The following is a 24,295-nucleotide window of genomic DNA, read 5'->3' on the forward strand; positions in this document are numbered from 1 at the left end:
CAGACTGGTCCGCGGCCAACAACAGCTAGACAGGCCGACTGCCCAGCACACACACACACACACTAGCAGGAAGCTCGCTTCATTGAGTCTGTTCGCAATGATGACAAGCCGGATCCCATCATGCACACCTCAAAATAACCCTACCAACGCTGACAGACAAAAGAACATTGCGGCATACGTACAAGTTGTGGGGTAATCGCTTGCTTAAAGGACGGATGCAAATAAAATTAATTCATTTTTGTCAGTTGGGTGGCAATCCAACACATCTGGACAGGACCGAGTTGTGAAGTGATGAGTGCTACCTCGGTTGGGATGGACCGTCGACTACAAAATCGACAATAGCCTCACTGTGGCGTTGGATGGACTCGTCAACAAAAGGTAGACGTGTCCCCCTTTTGAGAAATCGGTCTTTAAAACAAAGTAATTACTCTTTCAACTAAGACCATCCCAGGTACGTGACAGATCTACATATTCTCATTCGTGATTAATTCCTCCATCACCTCTCATCCCACGTAGGCCTACTGTCCACTGGGCTCCACTTCCTGCCAGCGGGTCTGCTGCTTTCGTTGGCCCGGCTACGCCTGCTTACTCAGTGACGCCGAGTGCAGACAGGGGCTTGCTCATGCACACAGGATGGGGATCATTCACGTACACACAGACGGACGGACGAGCAGAGACAGAGACACGCACGCACACTAACACGCACGGAATAACAGAGCCCTTCATATCCCCTCTTCTCAGCTCGTTAATTCTGGTCCTCTGGCTGCTTTCTGCACGGGTCAAACTACAGGTGATCAGACACCTGACCAACAGATGTCCACGCTAGTCATGTGAGTGAAGCGTTCTGCTCCCAACCAGCAGACTGAGTGGAGATCATAATCAGCACGTCTGATTCATAATGTTTTTATTCTTGAGTAGTGAATTCGTTAAGGGTGTTTGCATCCTAACCGTAAGGTCCTCCCGTCCGTTAATTGACTAAAATAGTAATAACAAATTAACTATTTTATAAAGTGAAATACATCAGAGTTTAAACGCTGAGGAACTTGGTTACATCTGCTTAAGCAGATAACAACCGGTCAGCAGTGATACGTTCATTAAAGAAGAGACAGGAGACTGTGTCAGGTACAAAATTTAGTTAGAAAAAGCAGTTTTGGAATAAGCCAGGGCCAATGCATGACTCCACAAACTAATAGAAAGATAAACTAATAGATAAAGACACACAACTAACAAACTCTGAAGAGCAGAGGAACAAAGTAAAAAGGAGAAAATTAAATTTAAAAATGACTGCAATAACGTACAAGCACTTTCTGATCGGGAGGAAAAAACAAAAAGACTAAAATGATATAAAATGTATTCCAGTAAAAGTGATTAAAAGCTAGTTGCCATTAGTAAACGGGTGGTTGGCGTAATTAGGCATTTACTGATATTTCGATATACAATGCTGGAGGATCAGCGGATTTACAGACAGACGTGCCTTCACAGACGGCACGAATAAGCGTCTGGCAGCAACTCCAAGAACTGAATGGGAGCGCAGTTTTGAGCCACAGCCGATGACACACGTCCAGGTACCCAATCAGGACTCTTTACATTCAAAACCCGAATAGGGCTTCAACCATCACCAACAGGCTGTGAACGCACTAGTGCGCACGCCATGGTGCGCGCGTGCGCGCACACACACACACACACACACACACACACACACACACACACACACACACACACACACACACACACACACACACACACACACACACACACACACACACACACACACACACACACACACACACACACACACACACACACACACACACACGATTATCAGAGGGCAGAGAGGAAAGAGTGAGCTGGTGGAGCGGGAGCGCCTACTGCACTTGGCAGTTCTCCCCTTGCTGTGCCTGTTCCCTCAGCGCCTCCCGACGCTTCTCCCGCTGCTCCGGGGTCTTCTGCAGGCTCAGCGACCGGCGCCCCGCCCGGCCCGCGGGGGTCACCGCGGCAACGGTCGGACTCGTCAGGGAGAGGTGCCCCGATACCTGGAAGAGGAGTTGGGAAAATGAACGGAGTGGTTTTTCAAGGAAGTGCTCTCTCTGCCTGAGCGGCCGGGTCACCGGGGTTGCCCCCGGGGGCCCCTAGGGGTGTCCCCGGGGGCCCCTAGGGGTGTCCCCGGGGGCCCCTAGGATTGCCCCCGGGGGCCCCTAGGATTGCCCCCGGGGGCCCCTAGGATTGCCCCCGGGGGCCCCTAGGATTGCCCCCGGGGGCCCCTAGGATTGCCCCCGGGGGCCCCAGACTTCCCTGATTAAACCCTGGCCCGCCTCCGTCCAGTCGGCCTGCCCCGCCATGAGGCCGACCTGCCACCATATCCCGGAGCAGTAATACACACATGAACCGTGAGCGCCAGGTGGGCCAAGTTTCCCATACATGACTCCACAATTCATCCAGTCCCAGAGTCACCGTGACACCCGCCACATATTGACCGTTTACACCTCAAGATGACTCACTCATCATCACTCCAGATCAATACCTCTTCACTAGCCCTCAATATCTCTTCACCCGCCCATCATCGACCTGACACCAGCTGTATGGCAACTCCCTTTCTCCTCGAGCGACATGTTGCTTCCCTCCGTCGCCCCCTTCTGGCCTTGAGGAGTAAGGGCGGTCCCCCTGTGTGTGAACCGTCTGTTTCCTTCTGTTCAGTGGGTCTCTGCATCAGTCATCCAAGCAGACTGTATACCTGGGTGTGTAGCCATTGTGGTGAGAACGAGAGCGGTGAGCCGTGAGCCTGTTCCGGGGCCTACCTTGCCGTCGGCCAGCGGGGACTGGGTCACGGTGCGGTCTGCAGCCGCGGGGGTGCGTCTGGAGGAGAGCCGAGAGCTGCGGCGCTTGGCGGTGGTCCTCCTCATGATGAAGGGGCTGGCCTCGCCCATTGGAATATCAGCAAAGCCTACAGAGGACGCAACCCGATTAATGACCACACAACACACACACTTATTTAAGCCAACATAAAAGACTATCAAGACAGGGACAAAAATAAGTGCAGTGTAGTACATTGACAAAATCATGTGTAAGTGGCATGGGTCCTAATACAAGCATCAATAATCATGGTATAGTTAGCAGCGTCTCCACCATATATAGCGACTGACAGTCACAGACAAAGACAGAGTCACAGACACAGTCACAGACAGTGACAGAGTCACAGACACAGATAGAGTCACAGACAGTGACACGGACAGAGTCACAGACAGTGACAGAGTCACAGACAGAGACACAGACAGTGACACAGACAGTGACACAGACAGTGACACAGGCAGTGACACAGGCAGTGACACAGGCAGTGACACAGGCAGTGACACAGACAGAGTCACAGAGAGTCAGTCACAGACAGAGTCACAGACCGACACACATAGAGTCACAGACAGAACCTCAGTAGACGCACCTCTCTGCACCAGCTCGGGCAGCCCCTCGGGCCTGAACTCCTCGTCCTGGGGGCCTCCTGGTTTGGGCGTGGCGACGCCGGCCTTGATCCTCTTGGTCAGGTTGTACAGGGCCTCCTGGGCCTTGGCGGGGGTGCGCGCCGCCGCGTCTCTGTTGGCCAGGTGGAGGCGCTTGCCCAGCGACAGGGCGCGGGCCGGGCTCCCGGGGAGCACCGGGGAAGGGGCGGGGTTCTTCGCGTCGACCTCCGGGGCGACTTCCTGCCGCTTGGAGAGCCTCCTGGACAGCCTCTTGGCGGGGCTGGGAGTGGGGGTGGTGGTGGCGGCGGCGGGGGCGGGGGTGGCCGTGGCGGGGGTGGTGCCGCGCTGCAGGCGGGCGCTCAGCGTCTCGTTGGCCTCCTCCAGCTTGTGGACCTGCACCATCAGGCTGCAGTACTTGTCCAGGCTCTCGTCCGCCTCCCGGCTGCGCTCCTCCAGCTCCGCCGTCACCTCCTCCAGCTCCTTCCTGGTGGTCTCCAGCTCCGCCGTCACGGCCTCCAGCTCCTTCCTGGTGGTCTCCAGCTCCGCCGTCACCGCCGCCTGCCGCTGCTCCGCCAGGAGTCTGGCCTCCTCTCCGTGGGCAGACGCCTCGGTGCCGCTGCCAGCGCCTGTGGCAGACAGACGACCACGCGGTTACCATTAACATCCACAAGGTTAGCATTAACATCCACAAGGTTACCATTAACATCCACAAGGTTACCATTAACATCCACACGATTCCATCGGAAACTATTTCATCAGAGAAATCCATCTCATTATATTACTTCTTATATTCCTCTCTCTCTGTCCCTCTCCTTCTCTGTGTGTGTGTGTGTGTGTGTGTGTGTGTGTGTGTGTGTGTGTGTGTGTGTGTGTGTGTGTGTGTGTGTGTGTGTGTGTGTGTGTGTGTGTGTGTGTGTGTGTGTGTGTGTGTGTGTGTGTGTGTGTGTGTGTGTGTTACTTAATTATACTTCTCTTGTGACACACACTGAAGAAAGAACCTATTTGAATGTGAGAGTATTTTGGCTGAACTAGGTTCAATACAGGCGTGTGCATTTGTTTTTACCAGAGCTCTGCTCCAGCGTCTCCTTCTCCTGCTGCAACTGTTGGCAGGTCTTCATCCACAGGTTCATCTTGCTGAGGGCAGAGTCCCTCCCCTCGGCGAGGGCGCCGACCTGCCCGCTGAGCTCCGACACCTGGAGGCACGGCGCTCAGTCAACGGCGGGCTCGTCAAACACGTGAAAGACACGGTAGCAGAAGGCCCCCCCGCAACAAACGCTAGGTTTGTGTAGCCTGTGCTTACCTGCTGAGTGGCCTGAGACAAGGACTGCCTGCATGTCTCCAGCTCTGCCTCCAGGGAGGAGAGGGTAGCCTGGAGATCCTGCTGTTCACCGGTGAGTCTGTCCCGCTCGGCCCCCAGGGAGGAAAGGCTCGAGCGCAGGGCTTCCTTCTCCTCCTCTAGTCGGGTCTTCTCTGTCTGCGACAGAGCATGGGCGGCGTTCGCGCTCTCCTTTTCGTTCTCCAGCGAGGCGAGGCCGGAGATGAGCTTCTCCTTCTCCTCCTCCAGGGAGGACAGCTTCGCGGACGCCCTCTGGTTCTCCTCAGCGAGCACCGACGCCTCCCCCTCCAGAGAGGAGATGGTGCCCCTCAGGGCATCCCTCTCTTCAGACCCCCTGCTGTCGCTCTCCTGCTCCCTCCTCGCCCACTCCGCCTCGGCCTCCGCCAAACCGCTGTGGAGACCCCTGAGCTCCTCCTCCAGCTTGCTCACGCTGGCCTCAAGCGCCTGCCTCTCCCTGGACCACTTCTCCAGGGCCTCCGCCCGCTCTGACACCGCCTCGCGCTCCATCCCCTCCACCACGGACCTCTGTCTCTCCTGCTCCTCTCTCCTCCCCGTCTCGGCCCTCTCCATGCCCCGCTCCAGCTCCTCCTTGGCCGCCCTCAGCTCCTCTATGACCCTGCTTTTGGCCTCCAGCTCCCCCTCCATGGCCTCCTTTTCCTGCCTGAGGTGGTCCAGCTCCGCCGCCAGAGCCGACAGCCTCTCGCCCAGGGAGCTCTTCTCCTCCTCCACCTGACACGCAGGAGCCCCCGGTGAAGGGCAAGGTGGGAAAGCATAAGACGGGAGAAGGATGTGAGACAGGTCTTCCTCAAGTGCCGATGACGACCACACCATGCACTAGATGACCGTCGCCCCAGTCCCATGACAACGAGGAGCAACAATGCGCATACCTTTTTCCTCTCGTCCTCGAGTTCCTCGATCTCAGCTTTAGCGATCTCCGCCTGTTCAAGAAGGAAAGAACTGGTATGAGGGCCAGAGCCGCACACATCCCTGGGAATACAAGAACGTGATGCGGGGGCCACAGCCAAAAGGACCCGGATGAGGTACCTGGATCACAGCCTCTTCCAGACTCTGCTCCGTGCCTTCCTTCTCCCTCTCCAGGGCATCGATGCGATCCTGCAGCGAGTCAGACTTCCTCTGGGCATCTGAGGAAGGGATACGAAAAAGTCAGACGTAGAAGAGAAAGGCCATGTCTTCAAATAGGAACGGGAATTCCAGCTTGAGCTTGAAATAGTGGTTGGTCAAATCGAGCCAAAAGACAAAAACGGATGGAGTTCAATGCTTAGCAAAAGCCTGAGAACAGGGAAAGCCTCCAACATAAAGACACAAAAACCACTCTGTCCTTCTCGTCACCTTTCAGCAGCTCTCCGATCTTCTTCTTCTTCCTCTCGTCCGACTCGATGCGGACCTGGAGCTTCTCGATGCCGCTCCTCATGTTCTGGACCTCGCCCTGGGTGGAGTTGAGGCGGGACGCTATCTCGCCCTTCTCCAGCAGGGAGGACTCCAGGGACTGGGTCATACGACTCAGATCTGCCTCCAGAGCCTGTTGGAGACCCAGCGACATTTGCGTTAGCTAAATCAGATAACGGTCATCATGGAGCTGCTCTGCTGTAGTGCACATGGTGGCTACTGGGGATCAAACCCAGTACATTTTATTTACAGTGACGACGCGGTAGATTTAGATTTAGGGCATTTAGCAGACGCTTTTATCCAAAGCGACTTACAATAAGTACATTCGTCAAAAGAAAGTGAAACAATATATCGCTGTCGGTACAATAAGAATGTTCATAGAACCAAGTGCAAAGCACCAACAATCGCTAGGTTAACCCATTCCCCGTATAGAACAAAGACAGCTAGGATGAGATGCTACATAACGACAGACAATAAGTGCGTACATTAAAGGCGGTGGTAACCTTTACTACCTTTATGTTTTCCTACAAGGACTAAACGCTTGTGGCCTACCTGTATCTTGGAGGCCATGGACTCAGAGTTGTGGCAGGCCGAGCTCTGGTCCTCAGTGACCCGGTCGAGCTGGCCCAGGAGCTCCTCCCTCTGGCCCCGGTGCTCACAGAGCTCCTGCTCCAACGCCCCCACCTGCCCGCGCAACTGGGCACAACACGGAAACGATGCATACCGTCATTGGACTAGCGTTGACCCCGAGATCAGAGCATTAGACTATACCGTTGAAGAACCCCAGTCCAAGGATTTAAACGCTAGGATTAAAACCACGCCTCAGTGGACTGGTTGGCCGTCGAGCGGACCACGTACCTGTTGCTTCTCGCCGTCCAGTCTCTCCGCGTTGCTCTGCAGGGCTTCGTACTCCCTCCGGCCCGCCCTGAGGTCCTCCTCCAGGATGGAGATGAGTTGTCTGGTGTCGACGTTGGTCTTCTCCAGGCTGTGGACCTCCTGCCTCCAGCGGCCGACGGCCCGGCTCGCCTCGTCCCTCTCCTCGGTGCAGGACACCAGCTCCGCCCTCAGCTGGGTGCTCTGAGGGAACACGCGGATCAAACCGTCACCGTCCGGTTCCACTGCTTCATTCAACCCCCGACGAGAGCGAAGTGAACACGCCTAAGGTGTCGGTAGGAACCCGACTAGATGAGTTGAGCTAGTAGAAGCCCAAGCTGAAGTCTAGAGGAGTTGGGCTGGTAGAAGCCCAAGCTGAGGTCTAGAGGAGTTGAGCTGGTAGAAGCCCAAGCTGAGGTCTAGAGGAGTTGAGCTGGTAGAAGCCCAAGCTGGGGTCTAGAGGAGTTGAGCTGGTAGAAGCCCAAGCTGAGGTCTAGAGGAGTTGAGCTGGTAGAAGCCCAAGCTGAGGTCTAGAGGAGTTGAGCTGGTAGAAGCCCAAGCTGAGGTCTAGAGGAGTTGAGCTGGTAGAAGCCCAAGCTGGGGTCTAGAGGAGTTGGGCTGGTAGAAGCCCAAGCTGAGGTCTAGAGGAGTTGAGCTGGTAGAAGCCCAAGCTGAGGTCTAGAGGAGTTGAGCTGGTAGAAGCCCAAGCTGGGGTCTAGAGGAGTTGAGCTGGTAGAAGCCCAAGCTGGGGTCTAGAGGAGTTGAGCTGGTAGAAGCCCAAGCTGAAGTCTAAAGGAGTTGAGCTGGCAGGTGAACCGACCTCTGTCCTGAGCGCGTCGATCTGCAGCTCGAGGCCGGAGAAGGCCCTCCGCTGGGTCTCCAGGACTCTCTCCAGGGTGCCGCGGTGCTCCTGCAGGGCATCCAGCTCGCTCTCCATGCCCAGGATGTGCTGCTCCAGGTTGGCCTTCTCAGAGCGCACCCTCCTCAGCTCACTCTCCTGCTGGAGGAACTTCTCGTCCCAGCCACCTGGGGAGCAGGAGAGAGGTCAACCGAAAGGTCAGAGGAGAGAGGCCTTCCATGGCTTTTACTTTGAAATTCACTGAGGAGGCGCAGCAGTGCTTCGAGGTGCCGTGGATTTGATCGACAATTGTCAAACCACCTCAATGAGAAGCAAAAGGACTTACACACGCAGACAATACCGATGACTTGGATGGAGCACAGGATCTTTGTTGATGTTAAATTCACATTTTACTTTAATAAGTGGGAGGGCCACTGCTGAAAAAGGACTCTAGGAGCGCTACTAGGTTTCTACAACGTTCCTCATTGAACACACAAGGTGTAAAACGTGCTCATTAGACAGATGGTTACCTTTGGCCATCTCCATTCCCTCCATCATCTGCATGATATCCACCAGTTGTTCTTTGGCGGTCTGCAGTTGCAGCGTTAACGCGTCCCTCTCCTCCGACAGCTGGAACACCTGGAAACAAACAGACACTTCATCAGCAGACGCCTTGACGATACAGATAATGGGGGGGATGGGCCGCCATTGATCCATTGGTTCGGGGGCCGTATGAACCGCTGGTATGATCCGGATGCGCTACCTGCTTCTCAAAGCCTCGGCTCTCTCGCAGGCTGAGGGTGAGCTTCCCGCCGGTGCCGCCACCCTGGACCTCGGACGCCCGGAGCATCAGCTCCAGCTGGTCCACTTTGCCCTGCAGCTCGGAGGACAGCTCCTTCCTCAGCGAGAGGTCAGAGGTCAGCAGGAGGACCTCGGAGCGGAGGCTCTGGAGTTCCTCTACCAGGAGCCTCATCTTGTCCCGGCTCTGGTCCAGATCAGCTTGAAGCTGGTGTGGGTCTGTGGGGGATGGATTTATTAATAACACTGAATGTTATCGGTGGGGTCTGTTGGCGGTAAAGGTACAGTGCTAAAGACATTGTAAGAGGAGTCTCGGCTACAAGTCTGAGGTGTAGGGGTCTAAATCCAGGCCACATAACAAGGCTGGGACTAGGCTGGAACATTGGCGGCCTGGAAAATGGTAAAAACAAAAGGTTTGTTTTTCGTCTGAGCTGCTCTTTTAAAGTTCAGTGATCATGCTGCATTACTGACCGGGGAGGTTCATCTTGGGGCCTTCATCCTCAGCGGCGGGGAAGCGGGCCTCCGCCACCCCACGGCACGGCAGCTCGTGGTGGAACGACCTCCTGGATCAGCCCAGGGAGGGGAATTCAGTTAGAGAGACCGATTTTTGCATGACATGTTAGCCATTAAGTGTCCATCTGAGTGCCAGAAGTGAATAAATAAATTGCAAAAATGGCTAACAAATGTTCATTCAAAGATATATGGCCATTCAATGGCCAGATTAACATTTGATATCTCCGGTTGTTCCTGAGGTTGTTGTGGGCTTCTGGTCATCGTACCTGGCGGTGTCGACAGGCCGGTTTGGCGGTTCATCCTGGTCTGCATCCGGAGCAGCCATGGTGGAGTGCTGCTCTGCAGGTGCTTCCATACTGGACTCCATTTCATCAGGCTGGCAAGAAGCTGCAACCAGGGAAGGAAAAATATATATATATTAAATACAAAATTTTAAAAAAAAGTAGTCGATCAATTCTGCAAAAGAAATTTGGACCCACACTCACCAGGTTGAATGTGTCCAACCACCTGCTGGTCACCGTGCGATGGAGCGGCTGTGTACATGCAGCCGGGACTCCCCTGGGTCTCAGAGAGCTGCTGGATGACCCTGTGCTGCTGGTCCACCTTCTCCAGCAGAGCAGCATACTGCTCTTTGAACAGCACCAGTTCCTTCTGCAGCCCAGATGTCTTCTCGTGCAGCTCTCGTTCAGACTCAAACTGCCTGCCTCTGGGATAGCACAGCACAACACCCATGGACCACGGTCAGCACTGATGTGAAGAGCTCACGATAAATATATTTAAGAAAATAAAGAATGACAGCTTCCCCCCCCCCCCCCCCCCCCCCCAAAATAATGCAAGTCTTAGAATAAAAAAAACACATTCACCCGCCGAGTAAGAAATCGAGCAGACGAACGGTTGTCAATAAAATATACAAATATACACGCATAGATACCTAAAGTCGCGACTATCAATTAACTTCATGATCTCCTGGTTCCTCTCCGCCAAGCGCCGGACAGCGTCCCAGTGCTGCCGAGACTCTTCGTTTGCAGGGGCCATTAGCTGCGCAGGATCCATGCTAGCGTGTAATTGGCGTTTCTCCTCGGTAGGAAGGTCGAGACTGGTTTGCCGTTGGACATTGTCCCCGGTCAGCCGTCTTGTGGCGCTCTCCAACTGAAGCCGCCCTTCTGCCAGTCGTGCCCAAACCCTTTCTTCCGTCAAATCTTGAAGTTTGTCAGCCATTTCAATATTTTCTTCAGTGGCACGTTGAATTCTTTGTTTCATTTTAACATTTTTTGCGGTTATCTCTACAAATTTGACGAAATAACCCACAAAGGCTTCTTTTGACTTGTCAGCCCGAATCACAAGCCTGTCTGAGATTTTCCTCTCCTCGTGGAGCCCGTGAATTTCAGCTTCCAGCCTGGCCGTCTCTTCCACCATCTGCTCATAGGCAACATGTAGCTGGCCATACTCTTCATTGACCTTGTTCAAAGAAGAATGAGCCGCCCGGTAACATCTTAACATTGGTTGAAACCTGCTCTCAAGGATAGAGGAGTTGGTCAACAGCTTCTCGTTTCGTGCTTCTAAAACACTGACATCCTCAACCAGCATTTCTTTCTCTTTGTTAACTATTTTGGACAAGACCTCGGATTTCTCTAATTGCTGAAAACAATCGCTCAATAGGTCGGACACGCCCTCCTCCGTGTGAGGGCCGCGGCCGCTCCACTCCAGTAGATGCTCCTGGGCCGTCTCGTACTGGCTCTCCAGCGTGGCGTGGCTGGACTGTACTTCCTCCAGACGGGTCTCCAGCACAGACACCTGAAAATCACGATGAAGATGATCGTAAAATTGCTTGATGGAGAAACATAAAAAAAAAATAAGATAATAAAAAAAAATAAGCAATATAACAGGAGGCATTAAACGGGCAGAAAGTGTGTTTTAAGTCCCAGCTCATCGGTCTGACCTGAGCTTGACTATCCTCCAGCCTGACTTCCAGGTCAGTCTTCTGTCTCTCCAGCAGAGCTATGGTTCCTTTCAGCTCCTCCACCTGACCGTCGAAGGAGGTCCTGGCCGTCTCTGTGTCCTCCAGGTCCATCTGCAGCATCTCCCTCAGCACCTGCACGTGAAGCGACATTGACAAAACAAAGGACACAGGTCAGCAACCAAAACACCTGCATGAAGATATCTAATAAGTGTTGATCTGGTATTCACCACCAAAACATTTGTACTTCAAACCAATGTTTGCAACACACTTCCCCACCATGCATTAGCTTTTTAGAGTTTAAAAAGAAAGTGCTCTAGAATAAAGAGCCAACAGCTGCGAGGCGCTTATGCTTCCTCGAAACTCAAACGTAAAGATCAATGTCGATTAGAAAAGGATATGGATTCAAATCTGCTGCCTCACCCTAATCCATCCTGTTTGACAACGCCTACGAAGAGGGACACTACTTCACACCCACCAGAAGACCAAAGAAGACTTCGTGCTCAGTAGAAGGGACCCACGCTCACCTGGCCCTGGTTCATGTTCGGCGGCGGGGAGCAGGGCTCCATCTCTTCCTCCGCGGCCGGCTCAGAGCTCTGCTGCCCCCGGGCCAGGTCCCCTCCACACGCTGTGGCCTCAGCGGCGGGGCAGCGGGCCTCCGCCACCCCACGGCACGGCAGCTCGTGGTGGAACGACCTCCTGGATCAGCCCAGGGAGGGGAGTTCAGTTAGAGAGACCGATTTTTGCATGACATGTTAGCCATTAAGTGTCCATCTTAATGCCAGAAGTGAATAAATAAATTGCAAAAATGGCTAACAAATGTTCATTCAAAGATATATGGCCATTCAATGGCCAGATTAACATTTGAAATCTCCGGTTGTTCCTGAGGTTGTTGTGGGCTTCTGGTCATCGTACCTGGCGGTGTCGACAGGACATTTTGGCGGTTCATCCTGGTCTGCATCCGGAGCAGCCATGGTGGAGTGCTGCTCTGCAGGAGCTTCCATACTGGACTCCATTTCATCAGGCTGGCAAGAAGCTGCAATCAGGGAAGGAAAAAAATATATATATTAAATACAAAATGTAAAAAAAAAGTAGTCGATCAATTCTGCAAAAGAAATTTGGACCCACACTCACCAGGTTGAATGTGTCCAACCACCTGCTGGTCACCGTGCGATGGAGCGGCTGTGTCCATGCAGCCGGGACTCCCCTGGGTCTCAGAGAGCTGCTGGATGACCCTGTGCTGCTGGTTCGCCTTCTCCAGCAGAGCAGCATACTGCTCTTTGAACAGCACCAGTTCCTTCTGCAGCCCAGATGTCTTCTCGTGCAGCTCTCGTTCAGACTCAAACTGCCTGCCTCTGGGATAGCACAGCACAACACCCATGGACCGCGGTCAGCACTGATGTGAAGAGCTCACGATAAATATATTTAAGAAAATAAAGAATAACATCCCCCCCCCCCCGAAAGAATGCAAGTCTTAGAATAAAAAAACACATTCACCCGCTGAGTAAGAAATCGAGCAGACGAACGGTTGTCAATAAAATATACAAATATACACGCATAGATACCTAAAGTCGCGACAATCAATTTTCTTCTTGATCTCCTGGTTCCTCTCCGCCAAGCGCCGGACAGCGTCCCAGTGCTGCCGAGACTCTTGGTTTGCAGGGGCCATCAGCAGTCTTATGGCGCTCTCCAACTGAAGCCGCTCTTCTGCCAGTCGTTTCAAGCTGGTCTCCAACTCGTCGTTCTCATGGGATACCTTGTGTAGGTCCGGAATCTCTGCCTCGTCCTGAGTCAGTTTCGCTTCTGCCTTTTCTTCAATTAACTGATGCAGTTTAGTTTCTGCCAAAACCTTTGCTTCGGTCAAATTTTGAAGTTTGATAGCCATTTCAAAATTCTTCAAATCTTCAGTCTGCAAGTCTGAGATGTTCTTCATTTGGAGCTCGAGAATTTCACCTTTCAGCCTGGTCGTCTCGTCCATCATCTGCATATAGGCAACATGTAGCTTGCCATACTCTTTATTGAAAAAAGAATGAGCCACCCGGTTCGATCTTAACATTGGTTGAAACCTGCTCTTAAGGATAGAGAAGTTGGTCAACAGCTTCTCGTTTCGTGCTTCTAAAACACTGACATCCTCAACCAGCATTTCTTTCTCTTTGTTAACTATTTTGGACAAGACCTCGGATTTCTCTAATTGCTGAAAACAATCGCTCAATAGGTCGGACACGCCCTCCTCCGTGTGAGGGCCGCTGTCGCTCCACTCCAGTAGATGCTCCTGGGCCGTCTCGTACTGGCTCTCCAGCGTGGCGTTGCTGGACTGTACTTCCTCCAGACGGGTCTCCAGCACAGACACCTGAAAATCACGATGAAGATGATCGTAAAATTGTTTGATGGAGATAAAAAATATATAATAATAAAAAAATATAAGCTATATAACAGGAGGCATTAAACGGGCAGAAAGTGTGTTTTAAGTCCCAGCTCATCGGTCTGACCTGAGCTTGACTATCCTCCAGCCTGACTTCCAGGTCAGTCTTCTGGCTCTCCAGCAGAGCAATGGTTCCTTTCAGCTCCTCCACCTGACCGTCGAAGGAGGTCCTGGCCGTCTCTGTGTCCTCCAGGTCCATCTGCAGCATCTCCATCAGCACCTGCACGTGAAGCGACATTAACAAAACATGAGTCCAGTATTGGAAAGCAGCCCTTTAACAGTTTGCCAATTTTTCTAGCCCAGCTCTCTGCGGCTCTGGAACCAACCAATGGGAGGGAACAACAATGGATACCAATGTATTCATTCATTGAAATTAAAATCACTTTGCGGGCTGAAGCGCGGATCATACCTTGATTTTATCCATGGCGACCGTCTTCTCCTTCAGCGAGACCGAGGCTTTGGTGTGTGCCGCCTCGGCGCGGTTCAGCCTCTCCTTGAGGCCCTTGACGGCGCCGTCTTGCTCCTGGAGCCCGGCGGACGCCGCCGACAGGCTGCGCTTCATGTTGGCCACCTGCTCCCGGCGAGCCGCCAGCTCCTCCGTCGCGGCTCGCTCCGCCTCCCTGGACGCCGCCAGCTGCTCCTGGAGGGCCTTCTGTTTGTGGAGGAAGCCCTCCATCTCCCGCACGTGGCACTCCTCCTGCCGGGCCCTCCCCTCGGAGAGCTCCCGGAGCTGGCTCTCCAGGGGCCCGAGGAGGCCGGTGGTCTTGGCCAGGCTCCTCTCCAGCCCGGCGGCGTTCTCGGCGCAGGGCGCGTGGCTCTCCTGCGCGGCCTCCAGAGCGTTCTTCAGAGAGCCGCAGGACTGTTTGGCCGCCTCTAGCTCGGCCTTCAACGCGGGCAGCTGCTCCGCCAGCGCTTTGCTTCTGGTCACCTCCTCCGACAGGGCGGTCAGCTGAGCCTGCAGCCCGTCTCTCTCCGCTGTGTGAGTGTGCTGTAGGTTCTGAAAACAGATAAAAAAAATTAAAAAAATAAAGATAGTTATAGCCAAAGGCTGATGCAGTGTTCCAATACATACATGAGACGAGATTGATCAGGCTGAAAACCGTCCACGCTTACCTCTGCTTCTGCCTTCAATTCCACAGCCTTGGTTTCCAAAGCAGCAGTTTGTTCCTCCAGCGCTGTGATCTTATGCTCCGCGTCAAGGAGCAGTTTCTCCTTGTCTTCCGCTTGGCTCTGCAGGGCTTTGACCTCCTGCCTGGTCTGTTTGAGAGCTTCTGACGTAGCGTTCAGGGCCTGCTTCTGCTCCTCCTCCGCTGCTGACAGAGTGTCGATCTGACCCTGAAGGCCGGCTCCAAGGCTCTTCTGGATCTTCAAGGCAGATTGCAGAGACGAGATCTGGAGTGACGAATGGAAAGACTTGATGAAGGAAGAATCGCAGGATGCAGTCAAGTCAAAACAGATGCTGTAGACTGAATATCAAATGCTTATCTTGTCCAAAATAAGAATCAATCTTACAAATAATCATATTATAATTAATACTGCAAATAAAATACATGCATCGGTGAGCAGGTTTAATACAAACCTTATCCTCAGAGAGCATCAGGTCCTGTTGGATCTTGATCAGCTCCAGTTTAGCCTGTTCAGCCTCCTCGGCCTTCTCCGCGACAGTCTCCTCACACCGACTCTGCATGGATAACTTCTCCTCCATTAACCTGAAAAAAAAGAAGATTAACAATGGAAGACCCTTGCGGGATTGTGTGGATGATGGCTGGATTAAGCTGCCACACCTGGCCGTATCTGCTGGACTCTACTCTTGCTACAACCCCAAATATAAAGGCCCATCCATAAAATTGTTTTTAAAATCATTGTTGCAATTTGAAAAATGACTCCATTTGAAATGGTCTTAATCGAGCCGACAGAAAGCGTGTCATCTCCTCGTTGAACTGATCCTTAGCCAATGAGGAAGACGACGCCTCGTACAAACACACAGCGGCCGGTGGGCCACCCCTACCTGTGGTGCTGGGCGTCCTGCTGCTCGCTGGCCAGGGCCAGGCTGTCTCGCAGCTGGCTGGTCTCGGCCTGGCCCAGCTCCAGCATCTGTTCCTTGGACAGGAGAAGGTCGCAGGTGGTCTGGTGCTGCTCCTGGAGCTGGGCGCGGGACACCTCTGCCCGGTCGGCCCGGCCGGCCTCCTGCTGCAGCCGCGCCTCCAGCGCCCCCACCTGGCCCGGAGACATCATCAGTGGAGCGCACACAGAGGATGCTCCGCACTGCTGCCACGAATAAGAACCCGAGTATGTTATAGTGCCGAGATCATTTTCCATGAGTGCCCTAAAGGAAGTGCAATTTGGATCGTTGGGATGCCAGTTTTATAGAGCGTTGATTTCTCCTTCTAGTGAAGGTCGTTTTTTCCGAGGGTCCAACTTATCCTAAGCAACTATAGCTGCGATAGCAAGCAAATGGCTACAATGGCTCTCTTTCCTTTTTAAAACACCCCAAAAAATAAATGAATGGTGAATCGAACCCTTAACCCACCTGTTCCTGGAGCAGTGCTACCTGGACACCGATGTTGTCCAGGTCTTTGGCGTGTTTCTGTCCTGCCTCAGAGAGCTGGGCCTGGGCGTCCTCGTACTGCCGCTCCCTCACCTCCAGCTCGGTGCTCTTGTTGAGGAGCTCCCCCTTCAGGGAGTCGATCTGGGCCGACAGGCCGGCGCGCTGCGCCTCCACCCCGCTCAGCTGGCCCTGGAATACCGAGGTTTCCCCCCCTGCGGTTAATATCGCTCCAGCGCCATTGGATGTCAGTCAGGCTCCATGCCGCGGTACGTACCTTCAGCTCGTCGTGGTCCTTGTTCAGCAGGGAGATGGCGCTCTCCAGGCCGCTGATTTTCTCACGGAGAACACCCTGCACAGCCTCCGTCTGGTCGATCAGGGCCTCCTTCTCGGCCTTCCAGGCCAGCAGAGCCTGGTGCTCCAGCCGCTGCTCGGTGCACTCCCGCTGGCTGGAGGCCAGGCTGGCGCCCAGCGCCTGGCCCTCTTTCTCCAGGACGGCCAGCCGGTCGCTCAGCTGCTCCGTCTCCCTCTTCTGTTTCTGGAGCTCGCTCTGAGAGCTGGGTTCAAACAGCGACAGGTTGAGAACACAGGAAACACATTTTTACTTTATGGGCCGTGTCAAAATATCAGTTAATATTTAATAGAAAGCATGATTTATAAAGAAATGAGACGACGCATAACAAGATATGGTCAACTTTTTCTCTCTATAAGCCTGGTTCAAGTCCCGCTCTCCATTGACAGAGAGACAACGCCTACCTGTTGGTTTTGGCCTCAGCATCTGAGAGAGTCTTCCTCAGGTTGTCCAGCTCCTTGCTGGAGGACTGAGTCTGCTGCTCCAGCTTACATTTCAGCCCCTTCACCTCCTCAGTCTGCGCCTCCCATTTAGCTGGAGATCACACACACACACACACACACACACACACACACACACACACACACACACACACACACACACACACACACACACACACACACACACACACACACACACACACACACACACACACACACGGTACCATTGAGTCTTTTTGAAGGTGATAAAGGAGCAGGTACAGGCTTTGTCCCTGATGGTATGGAAGAAATTAATGATTATATTCTATGGTAAACCATGATTATTATTAGGCCTAAATAGCTAATGGTAGAAAACATCGAAAAGCGCCTCTGGATTCTGATCCAAGGCTTGACACACACGGCTCCATGGAGTCTGGGGTCAGAGTGTAAGTTGGAACCCCCACAGGATGACTGATTGTGGGCGGACACTCCAAACAAGAAACTGCTTTGTATGTGTGGATAAAAAGGACGCCGGGTTCTGTTGACTGGCAGGGCTTTGTTGTTGCCTTTTTTAACGATAAAGTATTTTTGTCATACTTGCACCGGACCCCTCGATTTCTTCTGCTCTCTTAGTTAGTAGAAGAGTTAGATCTCGGTTATTTCCACCACAATGGCTACAGGCAGGATGTGGATACTTTGGGGATCGAACCCTGTGCCTTTCAGCTGGGAGTAGAACACCCGAGTTACTACACATCAACCGACCCCCGGCTATTAGGTAGCAGATAAGCAGTGGATGTGCTGAGAGAGCTTCAGGCCCCCCCCCCCCCCCCACCACGCTCACCCTTCATGTCGTCCAGCAGGCCTTGGGTGCGCTTGAAGCTCTGCTCCGAGCTCTTCTTCTCCTCCTCCAGCTGAGACACCCGCCTGCTGCCCTGGTCCAGCTGGACTGACACGCTGTTCTTCTCCTTGAGCAGCTCCTGGGAAGCAGAGCACACGAGAACCTCTTTAGCTATCTCAGTAGTATTATAATAGACACCTTCTGGGTATGTTTATGAAAATAGTAACTTCCGGTTGGGGGGAGGGGGGGGTGGTGGCGTGTTAATGACTTATTGCTATTCTGTGTAATTTAATATAGGGCCTACGATCTCCTCTCCTTATGGGTCAACTAGAGTGCGAGCCTGCTAGGGTCGTGCGATGCGTTTTATTGCCTGCCTCTTCCTCTCTTTTCGTGTGTTGTAAATCAGCCTTCAAGCAATGTTTTGGTGTATGGGCTTGTTCCTCGACTCCCTGGCTAGCGTCGACGATAGCCATAGGGTTACATGATACGACCGCCGACCCCTCAAATGGCATTGGGGGCCGGTTATAATCTTGTTTACCATCTGGTAAACAACCACCTCCATAAGCCAGCCGAAGTGAAAAAGAAAGAAAGAAAGAAAGAAAGAAAGAAAGAAAGAAAGAAAGAAAGAAAGAAAGAAAGAAAGAAAGAAAGAAAGAAAGAAAGAAAAGAAAGAAAGAAAGAAAGAAAAGAAAGAAAGAAAGAAAGAAAGAAAGAAAGAAAGAAAGAAAGAAAGAAAGAAAGAAAGAAAGAAAGAAAGAAAGAAAGAAAGAAAGAGAGAGAGAGAGAGAGAGAGAGAGAGAGAGAGAGAGAGAGAGAGAGAGAGAGAGAGAGAGAGAGAGAGAGAGAGAGGTGTGTGTGTGTGTGTGTGTTGTAATAAAGCGTTAAATATTATTATATGAAACCTCTTAATAAATATATATATGTGTATAGTGGTCATCGTATTATAGGGATGGGAATACGGTAAACAAGCCCATTATATATCAGGGTTAAAAAGTGGTGTTTACCATATGTGGGTTCCGTTTGTGGTTCACATAGAAAACATATTAGGAGTTATCATGATACTATTAACTGATGTTTTAATAATTTCATTTATTATAAGATGGATGTATTAACTGTACTTTTCAATAGTAGATAGTATGTCTATTGTGTGAATGAGCTGGCGTAGGTCAACGGTGTCTAGGAAATGTGTATTATCAGTGCGTCTACTGGTCAGGATGTCGTGACACGCGGTGACGGTAAGTTTACGACTCCTAATGATGTATGGGCTTGGTCCTCGACCCCCCTGGCTAGCGTCAACGAAAGCCAGAGGGCTACATGATACGACAGCCGACCGAAGTGAGTGTGAGTGTGAGTGTGTTCTAGGGTAAAGCTATACGTCAGTCTGCTCACCTCCATCTTCTTGCGGAGGTCCTGCTCCTTGCTCTGGCTGGTCTGGAGACCTTGTTCGGACCTCAGCAGCTTCTGCCTGTGCTCCTCCACGTCCCGCTGCATCTGACTCTTCTGGTGGCCCACCTGAATAGAGCAGAGACGGTTTACTAGGAGACATAGATACAATTATTTCGAGGGCAAGACCTTTTTCTTAGGTTATGATTAAGATTGAATGAAGAAGAGGTAATGCGAGAGGAAGATGACAACAAAAGGTTTGAGGTGGTTGAAGACCACGCTCCCCGGAAAAGAGAAGAACAGAAAAACAAGATAGGAATATAGCATCGGAGAGAACAAAGGAGGAGTTTCGAACCTTCTCCATTTCAGCCTCTAGCATGTTGTGGTCCTTCTTGGCCTGTTGGATCTCCTGGGTCAGCTTGGATTTGGTCTGGTTCAGTGTCTGTTCCAATGCATGCTGGGAACTCTGCAGTTGTGCTAGTTCCTGGAGAGACACACATGATTTCATACGTTTTAAAACCAAGCACGAATTATGACACAATATCATACCTGAAGTGGAACCACATTTCACTTCATGGCTAATGCAAAGTAAGCTTGAAAACCTTCAATGTGTACCCTTTATCAGTACAACTGGTCTTGTTATGAGACCAGTTGTTATTTAGATGCAGAGGATTGTCTTTGTGTATAGAGATAATTTGCAACAAATAGTAGCATTTGTTGAGGATTGTATTATTTGTTAGATATGGTCTTGCCCCCTCCCCCCACGGTGGGGGGGGGGGGGGGTTGTAGGGCTGAGAGCCCCCCCCCTCCTGCACACAGGAGTGAAGAAGCCAACTTTTTCGCATGGCTTCTCACCTTCTGATTGGTCCTTTCCTGGTCCTTGATCTTTTGCTCCAGGGCACGTTTGCAGCTCTCAGCATTATGCCTCTGGCAACCCATCTCCTCCGTGACCTGCTTGAGCTTCAGCTCCAGAGACGAACACTATGGGGGAGCAAGATGGACGTGTGGTCAGCTTTGGAGATCAGAAGTCGGTGGGGAGCATCTCCCATTTCAGGTTTACAAGCCATCTCCTTTCAGACATTTTTAAAACCTAATTAAGATTGCCATCGAAAGGTTATTTGATGTCAGTGTGCCATATAGGCCGCATAGCCTTGCAAGGCCACCGCCGGCTAAGCCTAAGTCCTAATTTCAAATGAAACAAGTATACAATATAACTTGCATACAACTATGTGATCAGTACCGCATAAAGAACACCATACCTTGTCCTCAGACTGCTGGTGTTTGGCTGAAGCCTGGGTGAGCTCATGGCGGGTCTTAGCCAGATCCCGGTCCCGATCCACCAGCTCTCTGCGGCTCTGGTCCAGTTGGATCTGCAGCTCCTGGAGCCGGGAGCTCTGACCACGAATCTCCTTCTCCTGGGAGGCTAGATTCCTCTCCAGCTCGGACATGCAGCCACGCAGCTCTGGTGGAGTGGCACAGAGGAGAGTACTGTAGCACCGACACGGACACGAGAAACTACTGGACAAGTGGCTCAGTCAGGTCTTGCGAGAACGACCAAGCACAAACCAGTCCGACACAGTAACAGGACCATCTAAGGTTATCGACATCATTAGGAGGTTCGTCGTTAGCTAAAATTTGTGACAATTGACAAACCACAGCTGAGATACAATGGACTGAGGAATGACTGTAACCTAATTACCTTGGTTTAGAGCCTTCAGTTGCTTCATCTGGTCGGAGGAACCAGCCGGACTCTGTGCCACAGCGGAAGAGCTCATTCGCTGGCTGGGTTTGATTGGCGTCTCATCGTGTGCATCCCAAAGGGAAGAACCGCCCCCGCCGCATCTCTTTATGGGCGTATCCAAAGGAACCTGGGACGGCCGGCTCTGGGGTTGGTCCGACTTCTGCCATGGGAATATGGAGGAGCCGGCCTGCTGACGGGCAGCTATATCTTTGTGACTGACGGTGGTTGAGGACTGACTCAACATCTGGTGGAGGGAGTGAACAAAATAAGAATAACAATTTTCAACATACTATAGTGAGGGCTGTAAGATCGTGCAGACAGCACACCTCACAAAAGATAAAAGGGATCAGATGTCATCAGTGGTGCTCACCTTAACCTGTAGCACTTTGAGTTCAGTTTCCAGCCTCTTCCTCTCCTCCACCTCATGGCTGTATTTCCCCTGGAGCTCCTCCAGCCTGTTGTCTAGTTCACACAGAGAGAGTTCAACTGGATTACTTGAGGGGGCCCGAGATGGAACACCACTGATAACCAAACAAGTGGCGAGCAGTGATCATACTGGTCCATACTGGTCCAGGGCGACAGCACGGACGGTACCTTGCTGTCTGTATCCTGGTGTGGCGCTTGGTGCAGGAAAGCTCTTCAAAGGAGTAGCATAGGCCTGCAGCTCAGAACACGATGACGACGACAGCGAAGACGAGGAGGAGGAACGATCCGACTCATTCTTGTACCTGGCCAGGGGAGAGGGTTTATGATTATTAACATAAATCCTATCCATCTCCTAGAGTGAAATCCTTTTTAAAAAGTGTGCCAAAAAGATATTTTTGCTGCAAAAAAAGGGTTCTGTAAAGATTGAAACACAGCAGTAAATTAGAATAAATGTTAAAAACAAAACCAATGAGTCCTTTGTCTCGATTTTACGTGAACATTTATATTGAGGAGACGCTTTTATCCAACAATACCAACAATAAGTAAGTACATTTGTAAGAAGACCCATTTAATGTATGCATATTTTTTTTTTTGAGTTCAAAGGCATGGAAAAAATTTTATCAAACAGGTCATACGCACTTTTTGAGCTCCTGTTCCAGTCGCTCTATGGTTCTCTTGGAGGCGCTGAGCTGGCCATCCAGGTAGCTAACCTAGGTTGAGAAGACATGGGTTAGCCATGAAGGAGGAAACATTAGCTTTCTTCAAGCAAGCTTCCCTTACCCACCCCTCTTTGTTTGGGTGTGTCCCTAAACAAGGGATTGCAAGGCTGTGAGTAATACACAAGGGAACTTGAAATCAGAGCCCCTTCAGGAATAGTATAGGCCTGTAGCCTACCACAAATTATAAATCTAAGCTGCATAGTTAATCTATTAAATACAATCACCTGCCAGTAGGGTTAGCTTTTGTGAAAGTCATAATAATGTTGAAGGTAGCCAGCCCATTTCTTTAGCCAGAGCAATTCAATTCCCTCAGATGTATTCTGCATGTAAGGGGAGTAGGTGTAAAAAAGATGTGACATTGCTTAAGATGTTTTGGTGATGGCCAACCTGCTGCTCCTTGATCCCCAGGTCATGGACAACTTTCTGGCGGGACTTCTCCAAAGAGTCACATGACTCCAGCAGAGTCTGGTTCTCTCTTTTAAGATGAGACGCATCGCTTCGCTCACTGTCCACCTGTAGAGAAAGGAAGACGGATATGAGGCTTTCCCCTGGTACAACAAACTACAACTCTCTGATAAGACTTGTGATTAGGGAGCTTGTGAAAATAATAAAAATAAGTGAATTTAGAATGAGTGAAAAACATACATTTGACATGTGTTTAAAACCCCACATTGGTTGGAATACTATTTATTTTGGTTTTGAGTCGTCGTACCATTTGTTTTTGTGTACGATCTCGGAGCAACACTAGAATCGCTGATACAACCTTTAAGTTCGGGTTTCGATTAGAACGACTATTGTTTTGAACAGTATCACCGATGCATTATTTATCTTCATACAACAGTGTTTCTTAGCGAGTAATTTGATTGGACAAACATTCGATGATTTCTGCAGGAGCGCTGATATGTGCATCCAACATCACTCAGAAGCAATTTCATTCGTTTAGATGATTAAGTAATGAAACAAATCACAATCTATTGTCAATTATTATTGTTAACAGTACATTTTACTAGCATAACTGTTGTATAAAAGCCGCCTTACCATACAGTGCTGGGGGGGGGGGACACCTGAACGTTATGGTTGCCATTCACAATGAGGGGCTCCTCAAACACCAACCTTTTGCTTCTGTTTTTGCAGGGCAGCTTCCAGTGAGTCCAGCTGAAACTGCTTTTGAGTCCTCTCCTTCTTCAGTTTGTCTAGCTGGCCCTCTATCTCCAGGATCTTCTGCAGGGCTTTCGCTGGAAGGCCATCCTTCCACTCCTCTACTGCCCAGCTCATGTCGCACAACCTGGCCAATTCATGGAAACTTTTAAATCGGAGGATCCAGTGCGGAACATTTTATTCAGTCATAGGAAGGCATGTAGCTCAGGAGGTAGGGCGGGTTGGCTGGTCCTCCTAGTCGATTTGTATCTGAGCAAGGCACTAGTAGTCAGCATATAAAATCGATCGGGCGGCGAATTGCATTGCGTATTCGACATCCCGACGGAGAATTTCGAAGGCTAGTCGGATTACGAATTAGATTAATAAAAATGAGAATATTGTAAAGCGCTTTCGGTGGCCACTGGTTACAACAAAACGCTTTATAAAAATGCAGTCCGTTTACCGTCAGGCTCACTGAACATCAAGTAAATATCGACTTTTCGATGTAAATAACGTTTTCTTTGACCGAACATTATAAACAGATAGTGGTTTGTGCATGGCTTTTAAAATATATACACATAAAAGCGATTATCGAGCACATTTCTAACACCATAACATTGTTTTGCTCTTTGCTATTCTTGAAATGGAGCAAACACTTACTTTTCAGCAGGCCGCCGCGTCAATACAGGACACAACTTAACGAGTCAAACAATTTCAAACTCCACCAAACTGGAGCAATTCAAACAGCCTCGCTGGTATTGGCTAGCTCTGCTGACGTCAATGAGGCAATAGCTCTGATTGGTTGGCATTGTACGCCTCGGTTTTTTTCATGGACCAATGCAGGTTTGTTTCCCCCATGGTCGGATCGAATGGTTCCTCCCCTAAGGTTCCTCCCTGTAACCGACTGCGTAATTATACATTTTTTTGAAAGGAGAAGTACACTACATGCCCTCCTCAATGTTACTGCCTAGAGTAATTTAATTAAAATAAGTAGGTGGAAGAAGCTTATAATAAATCATCAAGCAAGGGTTAAGGATGAAGCGAGGTGAAAATAATTTAATTGTGAATCCATTTACTGCATTTATGGACGTGGAATACCAAAAATGACACTTGTCTTTCATGCTGCAGACTCCTCAAACTCT

The 24,295-nt window shown here is 50.9% G+C and overlaps 1 protein-coding gene across 1 annotated transcript; it reads right to left on the reverse strand.

Annotated features, from left to right (window-relative positions):
- Window positions 1-1,729: 1,729 nt before the first annotated feature.
- cenpf (centromere protein F) lies at window positions 1,730-23,888 on the reverse strand. Its single transcript, XM_056608060.1, has 42 exons — window positions 23,814-23,888; window positions 23,130-23,301; window positions 22,404-22,529; window positions 21,937-22,007; window positions 21,466-21,599; window positions 21,242-21,333; window positions 20,830-21,115; window positions 20,390-20,592; window positions 19,986-20,111; window positions 19,486-19,614; window positions 19,137-19,259; window positions 17,751-17,886; window positions 16,895-17,024; window positions 16,416-16,695; window positions 16,124-16,330; window positions 15,602-15,810; window positions 15,173-15,302; window positions 14,707-14,985; window positions 14,003-14,590; window positions 13,661-13,813; window positions 12,737-13,521; window positions 12,306-12,526; window positions 12,087-12,207; window positions 11,699-11,870; window positions 11,154-11,306; window positions 10,146-11,008; window positions 9,700-9,920; window positions 9,481-9,601; window positions 9,173-9,264; window positions 8,667-8,920; window positions 8,434-8,542; window positions 7,886-8,091; window positions 7,051-7,269; window positions 6,745-6,888; window positions 6,136-6,325; window positions 5,830-5,927; window positions 5,673-5,723; window positions 4,750-5,514; window positions 4,513-4,642; window positions 3,434-4,075; window positions 2,796-2,941; window positions 1,730-2,033 (listed from the first exon to the last, which is right to left on the reverse strand). Exons 2-42 carry the CDS (start codon window positions 23,289-23,291, stop codon window positions 1,866-1,868), a joined length of 9,435 nt encoding a protein of 3,144 aa, XP_056464035.1. The 5' UTR covers window positions 23,292-23,301; window positions 23,814-23,888; the 3' UTR covers window positions 1,730-1,865.
- Window positions 23,889-24,295: the final 407 nt, after the last annotated feature.

Source organism: Gadus chalcogrammus, chromosome 14, assembly GCF_026213295.1.
Source record: "Gadus chalcogrammus isolate NIFS_2021 chromosome 14, NIFS_Gcha_1.0, whole genome shotgun sequence".
NCBI classification, from domain to species: Eukaryota; Metazoa; Chordata; class Actinopteri; order Gadiformes; family Gadidae; genus Gadus; species Gadus chalcogrammus.